This window comes from Carassius auratus, unplaced genomic scaffold (assembly GCF_003368295.1).
Source record: "Carassius auratus strain Wakin unplaced genomic scaffold, ASM336829v1 scaf_tig00215913, whole genome shotgun sequence".
Classification (NCBI taxonomy): Eukaryota; Metazoa; Chordata; class Actinopteri; order Cypriniformes; family Cyprinidae; genus Carassius; species Carassius auratus.
In genome coordinates, this window is record NW_020528307.1 from 63,138 (window position 1) to 87,747 (window position 24,610).

Genomic DNA, 24,610 nt, shown 5'->3' on the forward strand with positions numbered 1-24,610 from the left:
ACTAATTCTTTAGACCGTCTGACCACATGATGGCACAATTGGATGTTTTTTTTTTGTGCTCTTGCGCTGCTTTTATAAGCACCTTATTTTCCATATTCTTGAGGTTTCAGCAAAGCATCTCTGTGCACTAAACCTCTGCATTTCATTCCCAAGTGTTTATAACTTAAATAATGTCTCCAGCGAGCTGAGGACCAACTCCATCATCATTTCTCTGAAAAAGCACTTTGCAAATGACCAGGATGAGTGATCATTAAAGACAGACACTGGTGTGCCATGGGATTCACTACATTTACATTGATGGTTTATTCAAAGCAACTTACAAATTAGCAAAACACGAACATTTACTTAATATCATTATTTCTTTTTTCATTCACTTTTTGGGGGGTTTGTTAAAATAACCTGTACTTTTACACCAGAACAATACCAAAAAAGTGAAGTTGGTGTAGGTTGGTTTACATATTTTTTTTGGTGTGAACATATATTTAAATGCATGGTTATTAACTGACTTTGTTAAATATTTATTTACTTTTTGGGGGTTTATATATTCAGATATATTGTAATTTTACATATTTTTACATATATAAAAAAAAAAAAAAAATCTAGAATTTTTTTTTGTCTTAACAGATTTCAGCTGAAGGTGGCGTTTGTTCATCCAGGTCGAGATATCAGCCTGTTCTTCTGACATGTGAGCTGACAGGAGGTTGTGAGGATGAGAAGATTGATAGAGCTGCATCTTGTTTGTCTCTCACACAGTAAGGTTGTGTAAAACCAGAAGAGAAGCAGGCTGTGCACCGAACCCTGAGGCACACCGCCTGGAAGAAGTCATTATTTGGAACACATTACATGGAAGTCCATGGAGTTTTTGACCTTCTGATCTTTTTGGTAGGTAATATGCATTGACCTATAATCAATCTAATTTAACTGGAGTCAGAAGGGTTGGTTGGTAGTAATAGCAGTATGTTTGTTGGTTAATATGAAATAGCTGACACAATTCTGACATCTCAGAATTTTAATATCTTTTGCAAAGTATGTAAATGGCATTTACCCATTACTTGTTTTTGTTTTTTTTAAGTTAACTACTCAAGGAAGCATTTTGTAATAAAGTTTGTAATAAAGTTTTTAATCAATGATGACGTCATCGAGACGGCTGTCTACCACTACCACTAAATCTTTAAAGATTCAGTTAATTTCAACACAGTTTAAAATGGCAACAATATAGCTGTATATTATGCACAATGTAGACATTTAACTAATTACGTTTCTTGTATGTTCAGCTCTGATGCACATGACGTTTTCACAGACTCGTATGTTTTACTTTATGCCAAAACCTATGAAATGGGCAGCTACGCAGACACACTGCCGGCAGAATTACATTGACCTGGCCACCATTGATGACCAGACGGATCGGGGTGAGATGATGAGTCATACAGCAGGTTTATAATGGAGACGTGTGGACCGGACTGGAAGTAAATTTCCTTCTTTGTGCTACACTGGTGAGTATTGTACACATCTCACTGCTTTATTGACCTAAAAGTGCAAAACTCTTATTAAACCGCTGTCTTGTTGATATATAGAAGTATCTTTTATATCATCAAAGATTGAATTTGATTTCTCTGAAATACAATAAAATGGAGGTAAATCAAGTCAAAATGTGAATGACCCTACGGTGAAGACCGAGATTCAGAAGGGACTGACAGAATATGCAAAACTGTCATGGAAAGTCCAACCAGATGGAAATGTCTTTCAGAAGAGCCGGAAGAGTGATGATACTCAACCATCTTGAAAAATGGGCAAAAGAAAGTATTTTATTGTTTCACTATGTAATATTAGCATAGTAAGAACTGAATCTTTGATTTGACACAATTTTGTTTTACAAAACATTGAAGAGTTTATCAGTTTCCACTATAATCCTATTTTAAGATAAATCTTTTATTAGTAATTCATAATCATGCTACAGAGCTAACAGCCAATCAGAATGCATTCTTGTTTTAATACAGCTCGTGATGCTGAATTTGCAATTGCATCATTCTTGTCCAGTGGTGTATTGTAGCGAAGAAATAATACGTTGTTATAGTACGCAAGTATTTTTGTGAGTATCTGTACTTTACTTGAGTTTTTATATTTCAGTCAACTTTTACATTTACTCCACTACATTTTCTAATTAAAAAATTGTTTACTTTTACTCCGATACATTTGCCCAAAGCATTTTTCGTTAATTACTACAATATAGTCAGAAGTCAGAAGAACACAGACTGCAGAGAAGCAGGTTTGGCGTTTTCAAGTTAGACTCATGCTCTTTGCAAACAAGTGCGCTATGGAGCTTATAATATGACAGTAATATTTGAATCGTGTAAATATGAATTATTGACAATTGTCATTTAGCAACATTGAAAGTTATGTTTCACATAGCTTGAATTTGAATATATATATATATATATATATATATATATATATATATATATATATATATTGTTTTTTTACTTGAATATTTAACATTTAAAATGTAACGTTTTTTTTTTTTTTAATAGACTTGTATTTTTTGAAACAGCTGATTTTTTTTGTTCTGAAATGTTAGACTGCAAGTATCCAGTTTCTAAAAATACAGCTTCATGTTTTCAAAGAAGAAGAATGCGGAACATCAAATTCAATACACAAAAATCCTGTTCACACAGAATGTAGGTCCGATGTTATCCAGAGGGAAAGAGTAGATGAGTAGATGAGTAGATGATCTCCGAAAGAGGCGGTTTCTCTGTCTGCAGTACTTCCAGTTATGGGAGCGGCTATTTTGTGTGTCTGGGCAGTACGATGTACTCTCACTCCGGAGCCAAGCCGAGTTCAAGTTTCTTGTTCTGAGCCAAGTCCAGTCCAAGAATCGGTTCAGGAGCCAAGCCCAGTTCAAGTCTCTGATTCTAAGTTAGTCCACTCAAAGAGTCTAGTCCAAATTTCTGGTCCTGAGCCAAGTTCAGTCCAAGTTCTGAACCAGGTTCGGCCGCTGAATCCAATCCAGACCCAGATCCTCTCTGGTCACTGATCTAAGCCACCATCGTAACAGCTGAGGTGCCTCGCCTGGGATTGTTTTTTCTAATGTCCTGCAGAGAGTCTGTGAAACAAATCTGAAAGACTTTCCTATCTTTCAGACTTAGTCACAAAATATAATTTATTAATTCGTGTTCATGGACAAAAATTTCCCTCTTTTTTTATGTCACTCAGCATGACTTTCATATTTAAAGTGTGAATTTCATATCTACACACAGACTGACATATTTCAAATGTTTATTTCTTTTAATTTTGATGATTATAGCTGACAACTAAGGAAAATACCAAATTCAGTATCTCAGAAAATTAGAATATTGTGAAAAGATAAACAACCGCGCCTCACTGAATTCGACTGAAGCCCACAGCCACGAAGAGCCTTTTGAGCGACTTACAAATCTGACGACTGCCACGCGAACTTTTTCCTCCAGTGAATTTTATTTTATATAGTGAATGTGCAGTGATAGCGGTTCTTTAAGTATTATTCATGTAAATAAATTGTGTTTTATATAGGTATTGTGTATTGATTTTTTTATTTATCATCGTGTATTTTATATATTGTGTTTGAAAGCGGTTAACGATAATGTCAGCAACATGGTGCAGTGCTTTGTACCTGACTGCAATCACCGCTCAGTAGTCAACACGTCATTGCCATTACACAAATGTTCAGTAAATGCACAAAAAGGTATGCCTAGACTAAATGTTGTTTTGACAGTGGCATCTTAAAATGCTTGATATGACTCATACCATATGAAGGCTACAGTAGCCTAGCTAAAGTCGACGATAATGCTAACTAATGCTACCAACCTCCCTGCAAAATTCATCAAAACTTTATCTCTTGTCCCTCATGCTGGCCCTTAAAAAACCCACAAGCTGACCCTCGGACACGCTACACACAACTAACATTACATGACCCTATCTAAAGTTGTTTTCACTTCTTTGAACACTTTTGTTTTCCTCCTCGAAAAAAGCCATCATGGCAACCAAGGAGCGCATGATTGCACTGATAAGTCTACCGTGCAAAAACGCAACACAGGTTTATTTTTTATTTTTAGTTTTTTATTAATGATCTTCAGTCTTCACAGACCTTCACGGGGTTTAACCAGACGGTTACACGAGCTCCACCAATCAGATGCATCACTGTGGGATTGTTCAGGATTGTGGGTAATGAAGTACTTATCCAAGACATCGCGAATAAAAGAACTCTTGGCGTTTATGTGAGCATATACTATCGCTTAGTACAGCCGTAGCTGGTTTTAAGTCTACCATGTATGGTTACGTTTTATGGCTTATTTCCCAAATGTGAATGCAGAAATTGTATTGAATTTTTACCTCCGGCACCAGCTGTGGGCGGGACTGTAATGCTCTATTCAGATTCAAACTGAAGTGTGCGACTTGAATACGCCCACACAGAAGAAAAAGCAGCGAGAGTGTTCTTTGGACCTTATCCTTGAAAAACAAAATGACAACTAAAAAGTTATAGGCTATATACGTGATTGTCCCATATTTTTCCTTTAAGTTGGCAACCCTAGATACAGCATTCATTCTTCAGCTCAATCTCATCTTCACAATAAAACATTAGTTTAAATAGTGCATTTAGGAAAGCCATTTCTTTATTGTACTGTCCTTTAATGTGTTAAGGATGATTTTAATGACAGCACTGCTTACTGCATTTGTTAACTGCGTCTTACAAGGTGTTCTTAAAAGTAAAGACAATTTCCCTGTTTAAAATCCTGAAACAAATACTTGCTGACTCAGAAAAACAGTCTTTTGTCCAAGTCTAATGGAAAATTTTTCACTAAAATCACCATCACAAATACACAAACGGTTTCAAATTGACATTGTAAATGAAAGATGAAGAGGTGATTCGATTTGAGTTTTCCTCATCATCTCTTTCTTCGAGCAGACTGAGCTGTAAATAAAAGGATTAATTATATAGACATACTTTTCCATTTCATTTTGCAAACTGTACATATTCATTTAAATATTTTACTTTAAAATCAACATTCCTTTCCAGTTTTCCAGTGTTTGTATGAACACACTCACCTGGTGCAGCTTCCTTCCGCTTCACTTCCATTTCGGGAGGTTGAGACCATTTCAGCGTCACGTCAGAAAACCCTCGTTCCTCCAAAACAGACTGGAGCTGAAATGAGCAGATCTCTTAAAGAGTTCTATCAATGTGATGTGATTTGATTTCAGATTTCTTTGTTTCTCACCTGTGACAGGAGCTGGGCTCTCATTTCAGGTTCAGACAGAGTCGAACTGGACTTCAATTTTATCTTCACCAACGTTTTCTTCAATAAAGGGCCTAAAAGAGCACACTAGAGTGAGCACAGCGAATGCTAAATGCAAATAACAAAATGCAACTGATAAAATAATGCATTTTTAGAATACAAAATACATTATCTTATCATTGCATCCTTTGTTTTTGACATTAATTCAAATAACCTTTGACCTTTGTCTACAATAATCTACAGAATTTAGTGCAAATGAATCTGTCATTTAAGATTGATTAATGGGTGCAAGATGAAGAGATTGTGTAGTGATCCTCAAAAATCATGAACAAAAGTAAACAAAGTAAAACAAAATATGACCCAGAGGATAGTAAATACAGATTCACTTCCAGTGAGAATGGATATGGTTTAGTGTTGAACACAAATCCTTTCTATGTAGTGAAGAGCATGAAACCTTAGAAATGTCGCAATTTATAAACAACAAATCAGTTACATCCCTGCATCATGGAATACAACTGATTTGCAAATGATTGGATTATGGTGAGTTTAAAAATATAATTATATTAAATATAATTTTTTCATCAAATGATAAGGATTTTTCTGAAATCTTTGTGTATCAGCTTTAATGCACTTATCAAAATAACAAAAGCAGTCAAATATCAAAGTTTTGGTTTTTGTGAAAAAAAAAAAATTAAGATTTATTATTTAAACTTAGTCTGAAAACCATTTGCCTTTTATAAACAGAAAAAATAAGTGAATCAATATGTTTTTCTTTAACTTTGTTAATGAACAGATATAGCAGAAAAAATCTGGCTCATGTTTGCATTTTCGTTACTGGCAATAATTGAAATCAAGATTAGGTATAAAATAGTCACATGCGTGAAAATGGGGCTCAGATTCAGACATGAGTCATGTGTTTGTGCTGTTTTTCTGCTGATTAAGACAAAATACAAGACTTCTTCACCTTGCAAATGGTTCTCAAAAGCAAAAATGTTACAAAAAGCATCATATCTTGTGTGAAGTTTAAGCAAAACAGACACTAGTTTTGAAATCACCAGCCCAAAATGAGTAATTTCATTAATTTATAGCTTTATTTTCCATGTTTGATCACACCTTCCCCATAGACCTCCACCTCACACAGAGTAAGAATCCTTGAATCTCCAGGAATGCTCAGATTCATGTATCGACCCTCCATATCGTTACAAATGTAGGTGGAGGAAACACCAGCTGGAATGCTAGAAATCACAGCGCATCTAAAGAGAATCAAAGAAAACATTATTTAGACTTCTAGTTTTTTTATGTGTGTTTTCAGGGATTTCTATGGATATTAAGCCACCGAAAGAAGATCTCACATGGGATTGTTGTTGCCGTTGTTCTCCAAAGAGTTTCCGATGCGAATCTCCGCTCCGTTTATTCGTTCCGGACAGCAGTCTAGTCTGTTTGTAATCACGACACTACTTACTCTGTACACAGAACTCAGATCCACCCTCCACCATGGGTTAGTCTGAACTTTGGTTGAGGAACATGCTGACCATGATTTTGTTAATCCTGGATTGAAATCAATGGCATGTTCAGCAGACCAGAGGCCATAAGTTGATGACTGTGTGACGTTTCTTCCAGCTGACAAATTATCTGGAAGATGACACAATGGCAAGAAATAGTTTTAGTCAGAAAATGTAATATTGTAATTACATATTTATACACACACACACACATACACACGCAATTGCTTAATAAATGAAAAGAAAATAAAATACAAAAAGATTAGAAAGGTGGTTAGATTTTTTTTTAAAGAATAGAATTAGAATAGCGATTGTTAACGTTAGAGGGTCAAATAAAGATGGAAGAGATGTGTTTTAAGCCAATTCTTGAAGATGGCTAGGGACTCAGCCGCCCGGATTGAATTGGGGAGGTCATTCAACCAGGAGGGAACATTGAATTTAAAAGTCCGTAAAAGAGACTTTGTGCTTCTTTGGGATTGCACAATCAAGCGACGTTCACTTGCACAACGCAAGCTTCTAGAGGGCACATAAGTCTGAAGTTATAATTTTAGGTAAATGGGTGCAGAGCCAGTGGTAGTTTTGAAGGCAAACATCAATGCCTTGAATTTTATGCGAGCAGCTATTGGAAGCCAGTGCAAATTGATAAACATAAGTGTGATGTGTATTCTTTTTGGCTCATTAAAAATTAAGCTTGCTACCGCATTCTGAATTAATTGTAAAGGTTTGATAGAATTGGCTGGAAGACCTGCAGAGAGGGCATTGCAATAGTCCAGCCTGGACAGAACAAGAGCTTGAACAAGGAGTTGTGCAGCATGTTCTGAAAAGAAAGGGCTTGATCTTCTTGATGTTGAACAAAGCAAATTTGCAGGATCAGACCGTTTTAGTAATGTGGTCTGAGAAAGTCAGTTGATCATCAATCATAACTCCAAGGCTTCTAGCTGTTTTTGAAGGAGTTATGGCTGATGTGCCTAACTTGATAGTGAAATTGTGATGAAATGATGGGTTTGCTGGAACCACAAGCAGTTCTGTCTTGGAAAGGTTGAGTTGAAGGTGATGGTCCATCATCCAGCAAGAAATGTCTGTAAGTCAAGCTGAGATGCGAGCAGATACTGTCCGATCATCAGGATGGAATGAGTTGAGTGTCATCAGCATAGCAGTGGTATAAAAGGCCATGTTTCTGAATGACAGAACCTAATGATGTCATGTAGACAGAGAAGAGAAGTGGTCCTAGAACTGAGCCCTGAGGCACCCCAGTAGTTAGATGTTGTGACTGTGATACTTTGAAGGACTTATCTGATAGGTAAAACTAAAACCACTGAAGTGTGGTTCCTGAGATGCCCTTTGCCAGTAGGGTTGATAGAGGAGGATCTGGTGATTAACCGTGTCAAAAACAGCGGACAGATCAAGCAGGATAAGTACTGAAGATTTGGATTCTGCTCTTGCCAATCTTAGAGCTTCAACAACTGAGAGCAAGACAGTCTCTGTTGCTGTCAAGGAGGTTGTTGTGTGTGAGAAATGTAGAGACTTGTTTGAACACAGCTCATTCAAGTGTTTTTGCAATGAAAGGAAGAAGGGAAACTGGTCTGTAGTTCTCTAAAAAAGATGGGTTGAAGGTGGGTTTCTTAAGTAGTGGAGTTATACGAGCCTGTTTAAATGATGAGGGAAAAACACCAGTGTGGAGGGAAGTGTTGATGATGTGAGTGAGTGCAGGTACAACTGCAGGAGAAATGGCTTGATGGAGATGAGATGGAATAGGATGTATGTTTGAAAGATTGTGGTGAAAAATTGTGCAATTATGTTTTCAATTTTATTAATGTAAAACGTAGTAAATTCGTCAGTTATTAGAGTTGATGCAGTAGGGGGAGGAGAAGGACAAAGGAGCAAAATAAATGTTTTAAAAAGCATCCAAGAGTTAGATGAATTGTTAATTTTGTTATGGTAGTATGTCCTTTTAGCAATGGAGACATTAGCAGAGAAGGAAGATAGCAGTGACTGATACACAATAAGGTCAGTAGTATTTTTGGATTTGGGCCAGCTTAGAATGACATTCGCTTTCAACACTATGTGGGTATATTTCTGAAGACTATGGACATTGAATAGAACTACACATTAAAAACCACTTTTATGAAATGAGAATAGCTAAAAGTCAAAATTGCAAGATTGTTAAGTAGCTCTGAACTACCTTGAAAAATAACATAGACTCCCACTTCACAGAGAGTAAGAATCTTTGAATCTCCAGGAATATTCACAGTAACATAACGTCCTTCCATCCCATCACACGAGTAGCTGTATGTAGCTCCTGCTGGAATAGTAGAAACTACAGCACATCTGGAGAAAGATGAAAGAGTGATTCATTTTCTTTTGCTCATTATTCCTAATTGTATTTTATATACAATATTATTGTTTCTGTATTTGACAACACTCTTTCCATATGGCACACATACGTCTGCAAGATGTCTGTTAAATAAGCAATTCATCTGGAAAGCATCTGGAGTGAATAAACATCTGATAGATGTCTTTAAGATTTATACAGTTTTACATACATTCTAAATCATAAAGACATCTTCTAAACATATATTTGACATATGATAGGAAATGTCCTATAGACATATTGCAGATGAGCAAGTTTTTAGTCTGAGTGTAGTGAAATACATAAACAAATGAGTCATGTAATTGAATTGCTCAAAAAGACAAGTGTTGATTCTGTCAGACTAATCATTTACTGAATCGACATCTGACTCACTTAACTGCAGGTTTACATTATTTTAAGTGATGTACTGACCAACTGGCCAGATTTTCTGTTGGCTATATGAAAATATATCACAGAGACTCACACTGGATTGCTGAAAAAATCTGAAGAGTTGTTTCCAATCCGAATCTCTGACCCATTTATCCTGGTGTTGCAGCAGTCAAATCTGTTAGTGATGGTCACTCTATTCACGCTGTATGTCTTCAGCAGATCCAGCATCCACCATGGGTCAGATTGTGTCAAAGTATGAGCACAGGTATAGTTTTTCCCATCCAGAGCATATATGCCATTCAAGTTATTAAGTGATGTTGACTGACTGACTGTGCCCCATGCTGCTATGTTCACTAGAATATGATCAATAGAAAACATACTCTCTTACAAACCTCAGTTCCCTGAGATATGGGAAAGAGTACTGCTTCTGTTAAGACGCTATGGTGAAAATAATTTTTTTTCAGATGACTGAAGCTTTTTCAATAATGCAGTTTAATCAATCAATCAATCAATCAATATTTATTTATATAGCGCCTTCCAACAACCACAGATTGAACCAAGGTGCTTAACAACATTAGTAAAAAATAAACATAATTACAAATAGGTTTAAAACATATTTACACAATAAAAACAGAGCAGTGTCACAGAGCCATTAAGTGCAAAAAGCCATTTTAAATAAATAGGTTTTAAGTTTGGCTTTAAACAGAGGCCGGTCAGTGATGGAACGTAACTCAATGGGCAACAAGTTCCAGAGTTTAGGACCGGCCACTGCAAAAGAACGATCGCCCCACTGTTTGAACCGGGACCGGGGCACCTTCAGCAGATGTTGCCCAGCAGAACGTAGAGCTCTGCTGGGTTTGTGAGGGGTCAGAATCTCACACAAATAGGAAGGTGCAAGGCCCGTGAGTGCATTAAAAACAAACATTAAGATTTTAAAATTAATTCTAAACTGGACAGGGAGCCAGTGCAGGGAGTACAGGACAGGTGTTATGTGCTCGTGTTTACGACTGTTAGTTAGCAGTCGGGCAGCAGCGATTTGCACAAGCTGCAAACGGTGAAGTCCAGTTTGGTGAACTCCCACATAGAGCGCATTGCAGTAGTCTATGCGGGAGCTAATAAAAGCATGGATGGCTTTCTTTGAAATAACTGCACCTAACGGCAACATATAGTACAAGGAAAATAAAACAGGGCCCAAAATGGAACCTTGTGGCACACCAGAGGTCAAGGGAGCGGAGGAGGAGGAGAGGTCACCAATCCTAACAGAAAAAGTCCTCTCTGTTAAATACGACCTAAACCACTGCAGCACAGGTCCCTGAAGCCCAACCTGTTGTTCCAGACGTGTCAGGAGGACTGAGTGGTCCACGGTGTCAAATGCTGCAGTAAGGTCCAGCATTATGAGCAGCACTGGCTTTTTCTCATCAAGGGACAAGAGAATGTCATTTTGTACTTTGAGAAGAGCGGACTCAGTGCTGTGTCATGTCCTAAAGCCAGACTGAAACTTTTCACAAATCTGATTGTTCTCCAGAAAAGACTGTAACTGTAAGAAAACAATCTTTTCCAAAACCTTGGATAGAAAAGGTAAATGGGACACAGGTCTAAAATTTGACATACCAGTAGGATCAAGGTTGGGTTTTTTTTAGCAGAGGCCTGACCACTGCGTGCTTGAATACAGTTGGTACAGAACCTGAACTCAGGCAACTGTTTATAAATGAGAGGAGGCATGGGCCTACTGTGTTAAAAACCTGTTTAAGCATTTTAGATGGGATAATGTCCAGAGGACAGTTTGTCAGTCTCAGCCCCTGGACCACATCAGAGAGGAGAGGGAGTGACACTGGCTCAAACACATTAAACATAGAACGGACAGGAGAAGAGCACAAGTCAAAAGTGTTAGACATGTTCTTAATACTCTGTTTAACAGAGGCTACTTTATCAACAAAATAACTGAATTGAGACTGAATTGTGTTGAATAGCGCTCTAGGACGGTAAGAGCTGGTGGAAATGACATTAGACAGATACTGACATTTAGCTGCTTTAACTGCATTTTGATATTCAGTAAGACTGTCTCTCAATATACCCAGTGAAACATGTAGCTTGTCCTTTTTCCACTTGCGCTCGGCCTGCCTGCACCTCTTCACTGATTGTGTCAGATCCAAAGAGATCAGAAGGCTCTGAAAGTCATTGGACAGCTGACTTGATGGGCAGCAAACGTGAATATTAAAATCACCACAAATTAGTAAACTGTCATATTGTGTTCGTAATTCCCCAAGTAACTCAGAGAACTCCAGAATGAAATCCTTATTATATTTTGGAGGTCGGTAGACAACAGCACACAGTAGAGGACATGCAAATGGAGCCAGGAATAGCTGAAGCTCAAAGCTACTATAGTTCTTAGATGGAAGCAGACGACAGTTCAAGTGTTGTTTAAAGACAGAAGCCAGACCACCACCACGACTAGACACTCGCGGCGTACTCAGGAAAGAGTAGCCGGGAGGGAGGAGCTCCGAGAAAGCGCTGTTATCACCTGGTTTTAGCCAGGTCTCTGTGAGCATGAGAAAATCCAGGTCGTGAGTGGAAATCAAGTCGTTCAGGATGAAGGTCTTGTTTGTGAGCGATCGGGTGTTAATCAGAGCTGCGTGCACCGACCTACAGTTCACCGACTGCTGAGTGGCATGATTGAGCGGGCAGAGATTCCCTCGTACGCAGCCCCGCACCTGAATCCTCACCGGCCGACAACACGGAAGCAAACACCCAGCGTCAGGGAGGGCTGGTTGGAGCCACCGATAGCTGAACTCTAAGGAACGGGGCAGGTCAAATTTTTCGCACACCGTGGATTTTCCATTCAGCGAACAGCCAGAAACATCCGTACATAATGAAGCCAGGTAAGCCTTGAATCTTACGAGCACCCCTCCTCTTTTCCCGCGTCTCCGCTTCTTGTTACAAGGCAACGTGCAGAAAGGACGCCACAGATAGGCTGGCACAGCGGCTAGCAGGGGCGGCGGCGTTTTTGAATGTCCATATTTAACAAAATCAGTCAGGTTGTTCACCGTATCTCATATTTTTAGCAGGGTCAGGCGTTCATACACCAATAGCGATGACACATTATTAATGACACACAGGATAAATAAAATAATTAGCAGGAAAGTCAAGAGACGTGGACGGCAGGCCATACACAGCGGCGCCATCTTTCTCATCTCATCAGTTTAACTGCTCGGCCATTGGTTTGTGCAGTAAATAAAAAATAAAAATAACCAAAGGCTCGACAGCCGAACTTGGAGATTAAACCCACCAAAGCCCGCAAACTTGAAAACCCAAACTCGTAGAGGTCAGCCCAGCCATAAGTAAACCTTCCAGTAATGTTCCTGTGAAGGCCAAGAGCGCAGGTAGGCAAGCCTAAGACTGGTTTTTGCCCTAAGGCAAGACTGAGCACATTAAGCAGAAAGGATCTGGCCTGTAAGGTTGGGATGTCCAGATTATAGAACCTGGCAAATGTGGCCGGTGAGGCCCAGCCAGCTGCCACACAGATTTCTGCAATGAACACACAACTAGACCAAACCCAAGATTAGGCCATGTCTCGAGTCGAATGGACTCTTACTCCCATTGGGGCTGTTTATGCCGAAAATAGGAGTAAACTAGTGCAATAGCGTCAACTACTCATTTGGAGAGTCTCTGCTTATTGACCGTAAACCCTCTGGTGCGGCCAAAAAATCATATAAAGGGTTGCTCAGGTTGCCTGATTAGGGTAGAACTTCAGAGAACAAAGGTCAATGTATTGTAGCAACTCAAAGTGAGGGTTCCTTAGAGCCCTCTGCACCATGGACAGATCGCATGGGTTAAGCCTCCTAGATCCTTTCAAGAAGGCGAACAACAAGGTTGTCCCCTCTTTTGAGGCATAGAGGTCAACCTTTGCCTTGCCAAAGTTCTCAAAGATTATTTGAGTTGTTTGGGGGTGGAGCATCCACTATTCAGAAGGGATACTGCTCCTTAGTTCAACCTACATGGCACATGTGTCGCTCTCAACGAATGCAAGTTGTGCTGAGCCCATTTTAGGTGATGAGCTACCATAGAAAAGAGGCGCCTCAAGGAGAGTCTTCTGTGGCGATTTATGTAGCACACTACCGACATGGTGTCTGATCAGACTAGCCGATGTGTAGCCGTCCTTCTTCTTTCGACCAAAGGCTGAAAGCCAGTTTGCCATTGCATTTTGGAAGCATCTGTCAAAACTGCCTTCCTTCTGCAGACCATGCCCAGGGTCACACCCTATTCCTTTCAAAGATTGTCTTTTCAAGGTTTCAGGACTGCCACACAGGCCTGGTTCCCCCTTGATATGAAGGCGTTTGCGATTCCAGGCGTGGGACAGAACTAGCAGTTTCAGTCAGTACTGAAAGGGTCACATATGGAGCAAGCCCAACTTTAGTACTGGAGACATGGAGACCATAAGACCTAGCGTCTTCTGAAATGTCTTGACTGGGCAAGAGACTATTTTCAAAGAGGCCACAAGATGCTTGATGGCCGATTCGAAAACTGCTCCCAGAATCGATATCCGTTGGCTGGGAGACAGAGTGCTCTTGGCAAATTTGGCCATAAGCCCCAGGTATTCAAAGTGTCTAAAGAAAAAGAATCTGTGAGATAATAGCTTGTCCTCCGACTGAGCTAAAACAAACCAGTCATTGAGGTAATTTAGACGATTGCCATCTGTCTCAGAGGAGAAAGAGCGGTACAAAGAGTGGAAAAGTGGAGGTCCTAGATATATAGTCTGAATAGAAGGGCCATATATTGATATGCCACTGCCTCGAAGGTGAATCTCAAGAATCATCTATGATGTGGGGCTATTTGGATGTGACAGTACGTTTCCTGTCTTTTAGATCCAGAGAAAAGAACCAGTCCCCTGGACACACTTGCGAGAGGATTTGATTTGAACCAAGGAGGGAACCTTGCAGGAAGTGCAGGAGTCTTAGCAGGAGCTATAGCGGGACTTGACCCCCTCCTTTTACTTTCCTACAGATCAGGAGGATGCCTGAGGTAGTGGGTCCAACACTAACTTGGGCCGGGGTCCCTGACGATTCAGAAGCACTAGGCAGAGCGGGAGTGCTGTCGAAGGTCAGGCTTGGGAGTTGCCTGCATCCTTAATATTGGTTAAGATCAACCATAAGTGGCGCTCAAGCACCACTAAGCTGGCCATTGCCCTTTCAATTGCCAGGTCCCTGGTCTTGGTTGTGTGTAAAGCCAGGTCTGTCACACTGCACAACTCCTTGATAGCTGGAAAGTCTGGGCCGGACTCATCCATGCTTTGGAGGAGTTTGGCCTGGTAGACCTGTAGGACCACAATAGAATGGAGCACCAAGGCTGCTTGTCCAGAGTACCCCCTTCCAGCGAGGGCCGAAATCATTCTGCATGGTTTGGACGGGTGGGTGACCTTCGCCTTCCAGTTGATAGCTGTGGACAGGCAGAGATATGCAGCGACAGACTCAACTAGGGGGAGACATTTTATTGCACCCCTTGTCTTTGGTGCTGTTGACTGTCTTGAGGGCAAAGGAAGAGGAGCCACATAGGTAAGCAGAGTAGGGAGTGCACCATGACTTGGCGAGTTCATAATGAACTTCCAGGTAGAATGTTGATGCTCCTTGATGAGGGGCCTGGTGGCGCTCCAGCAGTAACCTTTCATCCAGGCAGCTAAGAGTGGGCACCTTTGACACACTCCTGTCCAATCTCCTCCTCAGTTTTAGACTGGATGCGGATCAGCTCGGCATCCATGCCTGACTTGGGCTCCCTGTGCACAGTAGGCGGCAGGGGGCGGGTACATTGATCGAGCCCGACAGCTCCTCTGCGTCTGAAGCCACTAAAAACATGCTGCCATCAAGTGCATCACACTTTCTTCCACCAAACAAGACCAGATTGCTTGCAGCTACGGAAAGATGCTGCTCTGGCTTGGAGAAGAGGATGGGGAATGCATCTCTATGTGAAGAGAGTGGGGCTCATGGGCCGGGGCCGGCATGAGTTTACTTGTCTCTGGGCACTGAGGTCCTCTGCGCCACTGTTTTTTCCTCACAGGCTCCTGGGGGGAAGAAAAGGGGAGGGTGCAAGGGGGAATCTTATGTTTACGGTGAGAATAATTTATTTATATTCTGACTGGAATTTTAACATGTAATAATATGGTATGAGTTTAGATGTTGAGTGTTTTACATTTATAACAATATGCCATTAAACAAATGGAAAAGAACAAAATAAAGAAAAAAAGACCACAAATATATGCTGGTATAACACATATAACTGGCAAACGGTGTTGGATCTGCATATTTCTCTCCTGATTCAGACGAGACGATTTTTGCCACTGGAGGAAGTGTTACTATGGATAATGAATGCGTTTCTTCTCGCTTCACAAGATGTTAATTGATGGACTGAGTGTTTTTTTCAGCTTTTTGGGAATTTCATTTTGACAGTACCCATTCACTGCAGAGCATTCATTGTTGAGACAGTGATGTATTGCTCAATTTCTTCAAATCTGTTCCCATGAACAAGTCATTTACATCTTTAATGGCCTGAGGACATCAACTAAATGTTAGTGAAAACTGCAGCTCCATTATTTGAATTCAATTATTGTAGATAAACCCTAAATGGAGGTAAAACCAAATTAACTTTGGATGTTTTACATGTCTCATCCCGAATATCTGTGCATGTAAGTTAAGACAGTCAAATATTTAATCAAAGTATAGATAGATTGTTTAAAACACACCTATGACTCTAAACAGAAGTGGCTGATATTAAAAATCTATAGTCATTTGTTAAAGAATATTAAACTAACACTAAATGAAATAAAGTCTGCTATAGATAAAATATAATGTTTGAATGAAGTTAATAATTTTTTACGGTTAGACTACAATGAATTCAATTAGACATATAATATTCTTTAACTCAGGAAATTTTACCTTCTGCTCCATCTGTTCCATTCACCTTCATTTGAAAAGAGAAAAACCCTAAAAGAAATGAGAAATCATTTCGTTAAATGATATGTGCTTTTAAAACTATGAGGAAACACTCTCAGAAAACGGTATGAAAGCTTTCACTGGGGTGGCCCCGTTTCAAAAGATTCAAATATGTCTACTGTATAATAACTTTATGGTACTTGCATTGACCTTTTGGGGTAAATAAGGTACTAATGTGTATCTTTTGAAAGGGTACTGCTCCAGTGACAGCTTTTGAAACTTTTTCTGAGTGTGTAACATAAAAACAAAATAAAACTTACACAGTAGTAAAAGAAAAAAAAAGTTGGAATCACCATAAGATAGTAGACACACTGAAGTTGTTTGTGAGTTTCACTTACCCAGTAAAAGTGACAGACTCCTGTAGAAAATCCTCATGTTGATAACAAGCACTTCTTGATTCATTCTGCTTTCAACTGGGGATGTTTCAATGAATGATTACTGAAAGAGAGAGAGAGAGAGAGAGAGAGGTGGAGAGAAAGATGGAGAGAGAGAGAGAGAGAGAGAGAGAGAGGTGGAGAGAAAGATGGAGAGACACTGAGAGAGAGAGGGAGGAATGAGAGACACATTAGTTTAACTTTACATACCACTTCTGTCAGTCTCTCAGAAGATGCATCATTTAAATTATATGATAATCTCCACATTTAAGTTTAAAATGACCTGTAATGACCCCTTTGAAAGAACACAGCACTCATTACAGTATAGAGAGGATTCATTTATTTTTCCCAAATTAAATTTTTTCCGTTTTGTTTATTTATTTTAATTGTATTAATCAAAAAGCATGTCTAATGAATTAAAATCATATCACATACATTTTAACAACAATTTATTAAAAGTTTAACAAAAATTACATATTTAGGGCTCTATGAAATTGTTTATTTTTTTCACACTGTGCCTGATGAAGACCTGAAGTTCGAAACGTTGCTTGAGTTTAATTAAATTCCTCTGGAGCAGTAGTTCTCAGTGTGCAGACTTCTCTTCTTTATTTGACAATATTTTTGGCCATGACAGTGTATATATAACTTAAAGAATTTATATCTATAATGTAATAATGTATATAACAAATTTCTAATTTAGAACATCACAGAAAACCACAAATTTAGGTTATCTTTTCATATAAATATATAGTTAAAGCACTGATTGAAACAGACAAAGGACAGACTCTGAAAACTGCCGATCGCTGCTTCTATCCTGAGATGAAACATCCTGGTAAAAAATAAAATGAAATAAATCATCCTGTTTTGAATGCATCTTTATGCCTTAGTGTGTTTTACAGCTGTGTAACCTGCTGTTCTGCATCTCCTCATGAACTGAGCACAAGCCAGCTGTGAAAACTACAGTGCACTCAGGCAGCAGGTTACTGAGCACCTGCAGCCTCTGCTGGTACATGATGCAACTACAAATATGGCATTTATTTTTCTCTCTAAATAAAAATACAAAAATATCAGTGCTCTGTGACAAAATAAAAGTTGTCAACAGTTAATTTAAGTTTATTGGCACATCAGCTTCACACATTTCAGACTATTTCATGGCAAAGATTAAACGCATAGTAGAACACAAAATACAAATACAAACATCAATTAATTAATAAAAGTTATATAACAAAGTATAACACAGACATTTCTATAAAAATATTTTAAATTTACTTTTGAAATAAATTGTATATATATATAAAAAAAACGTATAAAAAGTCTTCTAAAACATGTCCTTCAGAGGTTCCCCTGTTGATAATCTTTGTCTCATGACATTAAATATTGGACAGACCAAAAGCACATGTTTCACTCTCACATGAGTCCTGCGATACTGACATTTTGGTGCTTCTTCACCAACCAATAAATGTCCATGAGTTAATCTAGTATGTCCAATACACCTTTATACACTTATAAAGCTGGTCATGGCTGGATTTAAAATAATAAATATATCTTCCTACAGTAGAATTGATTTCAAATTGTGTTATTTTGACATTCTTTAAAGTTTTCAACACAAATATTTCACGATATGATTAAAATCATTACCAAATGGTTTCCAGTCTCATGATTGTCAAGTTCATGGTTTTCTCGCGGAATCGAGTTACTTGAGAACTGTTGATTACTGTTGATTAAACTGTTGTGGTTTTTCATGAATTCTAAAAAAATGACAAACTCCTTCTGGTTCCTTTTTACACCAGTAGTTATATTAATGAGATATTACATATAATATGGCAATAAATTGTAGGGTCTTGGACAATGTGTTGGTGCAGAAATGAGGATGTGTACTTTGCTAAATATATTTTGAAGTTAATACATGATATAATATTCAGCAAACATTCTCAAGTGTTCTCAGATCAAATTTGAATAATCTGTTTTGTCCTTCAGGGCACAGGTAATCAAATGCAGCATGATCACATGGTTTCTGTGATCTTGTCCTCATTTGGCCGCACTAATCCATGTGAACATTTCCTTACACTTTCTTTTTTTTTTTTTTTTTTTTTGCACCTGATTGTTGGACTGGATGTAAAAGTTAGCTCAAATTATTTTGCCTATGTAAATAATGTTCACTTCCTTTATTGATAGTTAATAAGCAAGCTGAGAAAAGGACTGCTGATAACATCACAGATAAGAAACACAAGATGTATGCCTTTTCCTTTTCCTTAAATTAAATTTAGAGTCAGCAATTACACTCCAGAATGAGAAAACGGTTTTTCACAGGGAAATCCTCTAGCTGCAGAAATTCTCAAATGCATTAAAATTATGTATAATCAGAATTTAACACTGTACTGATGCTAACAGTTCACTCCTCTTCAACTTTCTCTAAATGATTTTTATTACGAGCTGCAAAAATTAGTTCTCTTTTACATCTGAAATTGATTGTAGAATGGAAAGACTTCGTTCTGCTTAATTTAATTTCACTTTTGTACTCATTCTGAGATAGCAACCTATCTCCCAGTTTTCCTCCAGCCTCAAAACAGCCAGCCAATCAACGAACAGAGGGTGGGCTGAGATCTGTGATGTAGACGCTAAGCCTGTAATGTAAGATTGTAGCTAAGGTTAGGGAAATCGAAAATGACAGCAGACATGGAGACATGGGATGCTATTTGCAGAGTGTTTGTTTCACATTTTGAATGGAGGTGATGTTGTGGCCCTACTAGTGACAGGTTTTGGTAAAAGTTTAATTTATAAACTGTTACAGATCATCAGTGAGAAACTGGGGAGGCCAAAGTCTGGTAAGGTGATAATTGTGATTGTGTCCCCCTTGGTTGCTCTCATGGAGGATCGGGTAAAGGCAGGGGCGGACTGGCCATCTGTGTGATCTGGAGAATCACAGAACGGCCGGTACTCCAGGACGGCCGGCGGGCCGGCCCACCACCAGCCACGCACGCAGTCATCACCTGTTTGTTTTCTCCCCGCTAATCTGTTTTACACTCCAGTACTGTAGGTGGCAGTAATACACCTTTAAGTTGTAGGCCAGCTGCACTGGCCGTGACCGCCAAGTAAGAATAAGAAGTGGAAGAGTAGGAAGAAATTACGTTAACGTTAGATAGAAGAAGCATAGAAACAAACAAACAATATGCATAATGCGGCCGGGGGTAAAAAATAAAAAATAAAACGGAAAGAAAAGGGTGGGGCTAAGAAGGCGAGAGAAAAAAAAAACAGATACTGAAGCCGCTAAATTGCCCAAACTAACTGAAATATATAGCAATATTTTCCAGCAGCAGCACCTCGCAGATAAATATCAGCAACAGTGAAGAAGTGAGCCAGGCTCCTATGCAGCAACATGCCACCAGTGATGATGATGAGGAACAGAAAGATGAGCGGGATCATGATGGTATGGAACATGAGAGGAGAAAGAGAGTTACTTGCTAGGGATGATGTTAGGAAGTGATATTCAGGTTGTTACATTTTTAATGATCACAGTAGTTAAAACAGCTAAACTTCAACATTTTAGCATTCAGCTCCAGCTCAACATCTAGTCAACATCAGTGCTATTGCTATAATTTGGATGGTATGGTATCATGAGCCACAATTAAAGTCTTGTGACACTCATGCCAGGCGTTATTGTTGTTGTTGTCGAGTTACGCGCGTCGATTGTTTTAGGCGGGGCCTAGTCAAAGTCCAGGGCCGTTTTTTAGTCCCAGTCCATCCCTGGGTAAAGGAGGCAGTGAAACTAGCTAAATGGTTTTGTTTTTGCAGCATACCTGTGTTTACAGTGGAAGTTCAAGGCGGCTGAGCCTTAATAAAACACAGGACATGGAGCAGCTGTTACAGGCTGCTGGTACGTGTGAATAAAGGCGCACGAAGGAGAAGATATACTAAAGGGTACTTTTAATAATCGCGGGAGAACAAGGGCACATCCAACATAATACAATACATAAACTTAGGATACAACATCAGCTTAACTTAATCACGGACAAAGAGGAACTCAAAAGACAGGTTATTTAAACACGAGGGAGAAATCAGGTGAATGGAGACAGGTGGGGATTAATCAATTAACCAAACAAGAAAAGGAAGATGACCAAATAAGGAAACAGAAAGTCACTGAATGTAACAGTTCGCCCCCTCCAGGAATGGTGCATCCTCACGGAGCCAGGGAGGAGCCCAGAGAAGGAAGATCCAGATGGTGCTCCAGAGACCAGCCAGGATGATGACCCATGGGGGAGTTGACGGCGGGAGGAGCCATGGTGAAGGAGGAGCTGACGAAATCATGGGGCTGACAGACGGAGACTGCGCCGGTGGGTGAGGAGCCCATGATGGAGCAGAGCAGCTGCAGGGCCAGGGTGAAGCCGAGGATCCGGTGGGCCAAGGCGGAGCAGAAGGCTCAGGAGACCAAGGCAGAGGTGGGGCCCTAGAAGACCACTGCAGGGCCGGAGTGACCGAGGATGGAGGCAGAACCAGAGGGAAGGAGGAGCCTGACAGAGCTGGAGGGATGAAGTGACGAGGCGAAGCCAGAGGAATGGAGTCCCGAGGTGGCAGATGGTCGACAACTGACCAAGGTGGAGCCGGAGGGATGAGGGAGCCTGGTGGAGCAGATGGGATGCCAGGCCACGGTGGAGACGAGGGAGCCAGGTGCCAAGGCGGAGCCGCTGAGTCGAAGGACCGAGGAGGAGTCCAGGGCTTGGAGGCTGGAGGCGGAGACAGGGAATCCACACGCCAAGGCGGAGCTGAAGGCTGGAAGTCCCGCGGTGAACCATCACGCCCAGATTGTGCTGACTGAGGGTGAGCTGCGGGACTGACTGGCACCAGCGAAGATGAGGTTGAGGAACTGGCTGGTCTAGGAGGAGATGAGAGCGGGAGGATGCGAGGAAACAGGGGGATCAGAGCCAGCGCAGAAACAGGAGATTCAGGACTGGGCGGAACCAGCAGAGAAACAGGAAATTCAGGGCTGGATGGAACCAGCGGAGAAACAGAAAATTCAGGGCAGGAGAAGATATACTAAAGGGTACTTTTAAAAATCACGTGAGAATAAGGGCTCATCCAACATAATACAACACATAAACTTAGGATACAATATGAACATCAACAAAGAGGAACTCAAAAGATAGGGTAATTAAACATGACAGAGAAATTGGGTGAATGGAGACAGGTGGGGATTAATCAATTAACCAAACAAGAAAAGGAAGATGACCTAATAAGGAAACAGAAAGTCACTGAATGTAACAGGTGCTGCTTCACCATTAGAGTCTCTGTATTTTTTTGATAAACATTGAAAGCACTGCAACATATTTTATCAAGTTTTTGTAATTCATCATAGCTGAAACATGAGTGACATGAGAGCGTTGCAACTACATGAAATACAGTCTGTATACATAATGAGATTTGTCTGGAATTACAACAGGAGCTGTTTATGGTTTCTCACAGCATTAAACTATGTCAAGACCAACACTGATGATGATCAATCATTCCTGGACATTTTTTTTAGTCGCCGTATGGTTGTCTCTGAAACTAATCTGGGAAAGTTTGTTGACATCCCACACTGGAGTATTATATGAGACATTCCGGATTTCCTATGTCAATGGCCGCTTGACATCCTCCTGAGAAAGTGCCAGAGAAGTTGCGGGAAACATGGAGGAGTGATCATCAGACTTAAACCCTATCTGCAAACTGGCGTCCCACCCAGTTTATGTTCTTTTCCTTTGACTATGGATTATTTATATTTTGTGGTTTGGTGTTAACTGGTCCAGTTGTGCTTGCCTCGATACACCGGTCCCTCAGGCCTTTTCGGATTCTCAAGATCGTTTATACTAAACCCTGCTAATCTTGAATCTGTGAGTAAAACCCAGGTTCACAAAACACTGTGTTCTCCAAAAATGGTGTTGATCCACCGTAAATCTCTGGTTAACAAGACCTTCATTCTTAATGATTTTATGTCCTCTTACAATCTGGACTTCTTGTTTATTACTAAATTTGTGGGTGAAGAAAGGAAATGTAAGCCTCTATTCTGAACTTGTTCCAGCAGATTACTGTTTTTACCTACATCTACTGGTAGGGGAGGAGGATTGTCTATTATCACAAGGAAAACTTTTACTTTTTACTGTCGTCTACAAGCAAATACAAGCTTTGAATCTCAACTATTATTGCTTGACTGGTCTGAATAAATAGTCTTAGCTTTGATGTATTAGCCACCTCACTTGATAAATGTTTTTTGTGGAATTTTCTGAATTCATAGGGGACCTGTTACTAAACATGACAGATTTGTATTAGTTGGTGACATCACTGTCCATGTGTGTTGCCCCTCTGAATAGTTATCCATTAACATTTACATTTAATCATTTAGCAGACACTTTTATCCAAAGGGACTTACACATTAGAAAAATAGAAGAAATCAGACTAACAAGAGAACAACAACACTATTCAAGTGCCAATGACAACACTTTTTTTTTTGAAAATGAGTAAAGACTTGTTTGTTTGAATTGAGATTGGGAGGTCATTCCACCAGCTGGGCACAGTCCAAGAACAAGTCTGTGAGAATGATTTTGAACCTCTTTGGGATGGCACCACAAGGCATTGTTCCCTTACAGAACACAAGCTTCAGGAGGGCGCATAAGTTTGAACCTGTGAGTTTAGGTATACAGGTGCCGTGCCAGTGAAGTGCATGTACAGTGCTCTCTCCACCTTCAATACCATGACTTAGGTGCCCTTGAGCTGAACCCCCCACCTGCTCCCCGGGTGCTGCAGCATAAATGGCTGCCTACTGCTTTGGATGTGTGTGTGTGTGTGTGTGTGTTCACTGCTCTGTGTGTGTGCACTTTGGGTGGGTTAAATGCAGAGCACAAATTCTGAGTATGGGTCACCATACTTGGCTGAATGTCACGTCTTTTTCACTTTCAAGTCAAAGGCAGGACTGGGTTGTTGTAGCAACATGGTCTGTGAAGCTTGAGATTCCTGATATAAGACAAACTTGCATATACTCGGCACATTTTTGCAAAGATTTTACTGAGCTTTACAATAAACTGTTGAGTCATCATTTGCTGATCTTGATGCTTAACATCATTTCAATTCTTTAAATAAAGTTTGGACGAACGTATTAAATTCCATTGCACCTTTAAAGCATTTTAAACTAAAACCCAAATCAGAACCTTAGATTGATAATAACATTTGCTTCTTGAAACAATACAAACCGTGACAAACACTAATAGCTTACAGCAGTGCTTATGTCTGAGTCTGCAGAAAAACAGCCAAAAATTAGATCTGTCTGAGATCTGTGCTAAGTGATGGCTCTTTGTTTGACATTTGAGCAGATGATGTACTCCGGTGGAGCTGTTGATTTACATCCTGCCTGAGATCATACAAATACACACAAAACAACATGGAAATGATCAGTGATCAGACTGATGGAGTGGAAATCATGAACTAAAGGTCTGTAGGTATCTAGAGCAGGGGTGTCAAACTCAATTCCTGGAGGGCCTGAGCCCTGCTGAGTTTTGTTACAACCCTGCTCCAAAATAGAGAGCATGTAGTTTTCAAAATAAGCCTGAAGGACTTGATTCCAGGTGAGTATAATAAGGGCTCTGGCCCTCCAGGAATTGAGTTTGCCACCCGTTATCTAGAGCTACTATAGTTAATGTACTGTACATCAAGTCTATATACAGAAGATATTATGACATACAGTATAATTCATCACTGAACAAAGTAAAAGGCAACTTTCTAC

General features: G+C 39.8%; 1 protein-coding gene across 3 annotated transcripts; it reads right to left on the bottom strand.

Annotated features, from left to right (window-relative positions):
• Positions 1 to 4,201: 4,201 nt before the first annotated feature.
• On the bottom strand, positions 4,202 to 17,310 carry LOC113096415 (uncharacterized). Of its 3 annotated transcripts, XM_026261796.1 has the most exons (10): positions 16,828 to 17,310; positions 16,433 to 16,480; positions 15,510 to 15,561; positions 9,604 to 9,862; positions 8,952 to 9,097; positions 6,620 to 6,899; positions 6,381 to 6,520; positions 5,250 to 5,341; positions 5,080 to 5,176; positions 4,202 to 4,945 (listed from the first exon to the last, which is right to left on the bottom strand). In XM_026261796.1, exons 2-10 carry the CDS (start codon positions 16,451 to 16,453, stop codon positions 4,920 to 4,922), a joined length of 1,113 nt encoding a protein of 370 aa, XP_026117581.1. In that variant the 5' UTR covers positions 16,454 to 16,480; positions 16,828 to 17,310; the 3' UTR covers positions 4,202 to 4,919. The 3 variants fall into 3 exon arrangements, with proteins under 3 accessions (XP_026117581.1, XP_026117580.1, XP_026117582.1); XM_026261795.1 differs by lacking the exon at positions 15,510 to 15,561; XM_026261797.1 differs by having other exon boundaries at positions 9,604 to 15,561.
• Between the last annotated feature and the right edge of the window lie 7,300 nt (positions 17,311 to 24,610).

Excerpts from the sequence above, each read along its gene's own strand:
- LOC113096415 (XM_026261795.1), bottom strand. The coding sequence starts at position 16,891 with ATGAATCAAGAAGTGCTTGTTATCAACATGAGGATTTTCTACAGGAGT. Across the intron at positions 6,900-8,951 it reads AGTCTATGTTATTTTTCAAG|ATAATTTGTCAGCTGGAAGA; the intron begins GTAGTTCAGAGC and ends GTCATCTTCCAG. Across the intron at positions 6,521-6,619 it reads AACGGCAACAACAATCCCAT|ATGCGCTGTGATTTCTAGCA; the intron begins GTGAGATCTTCT and ends GATTCTCTTTAG.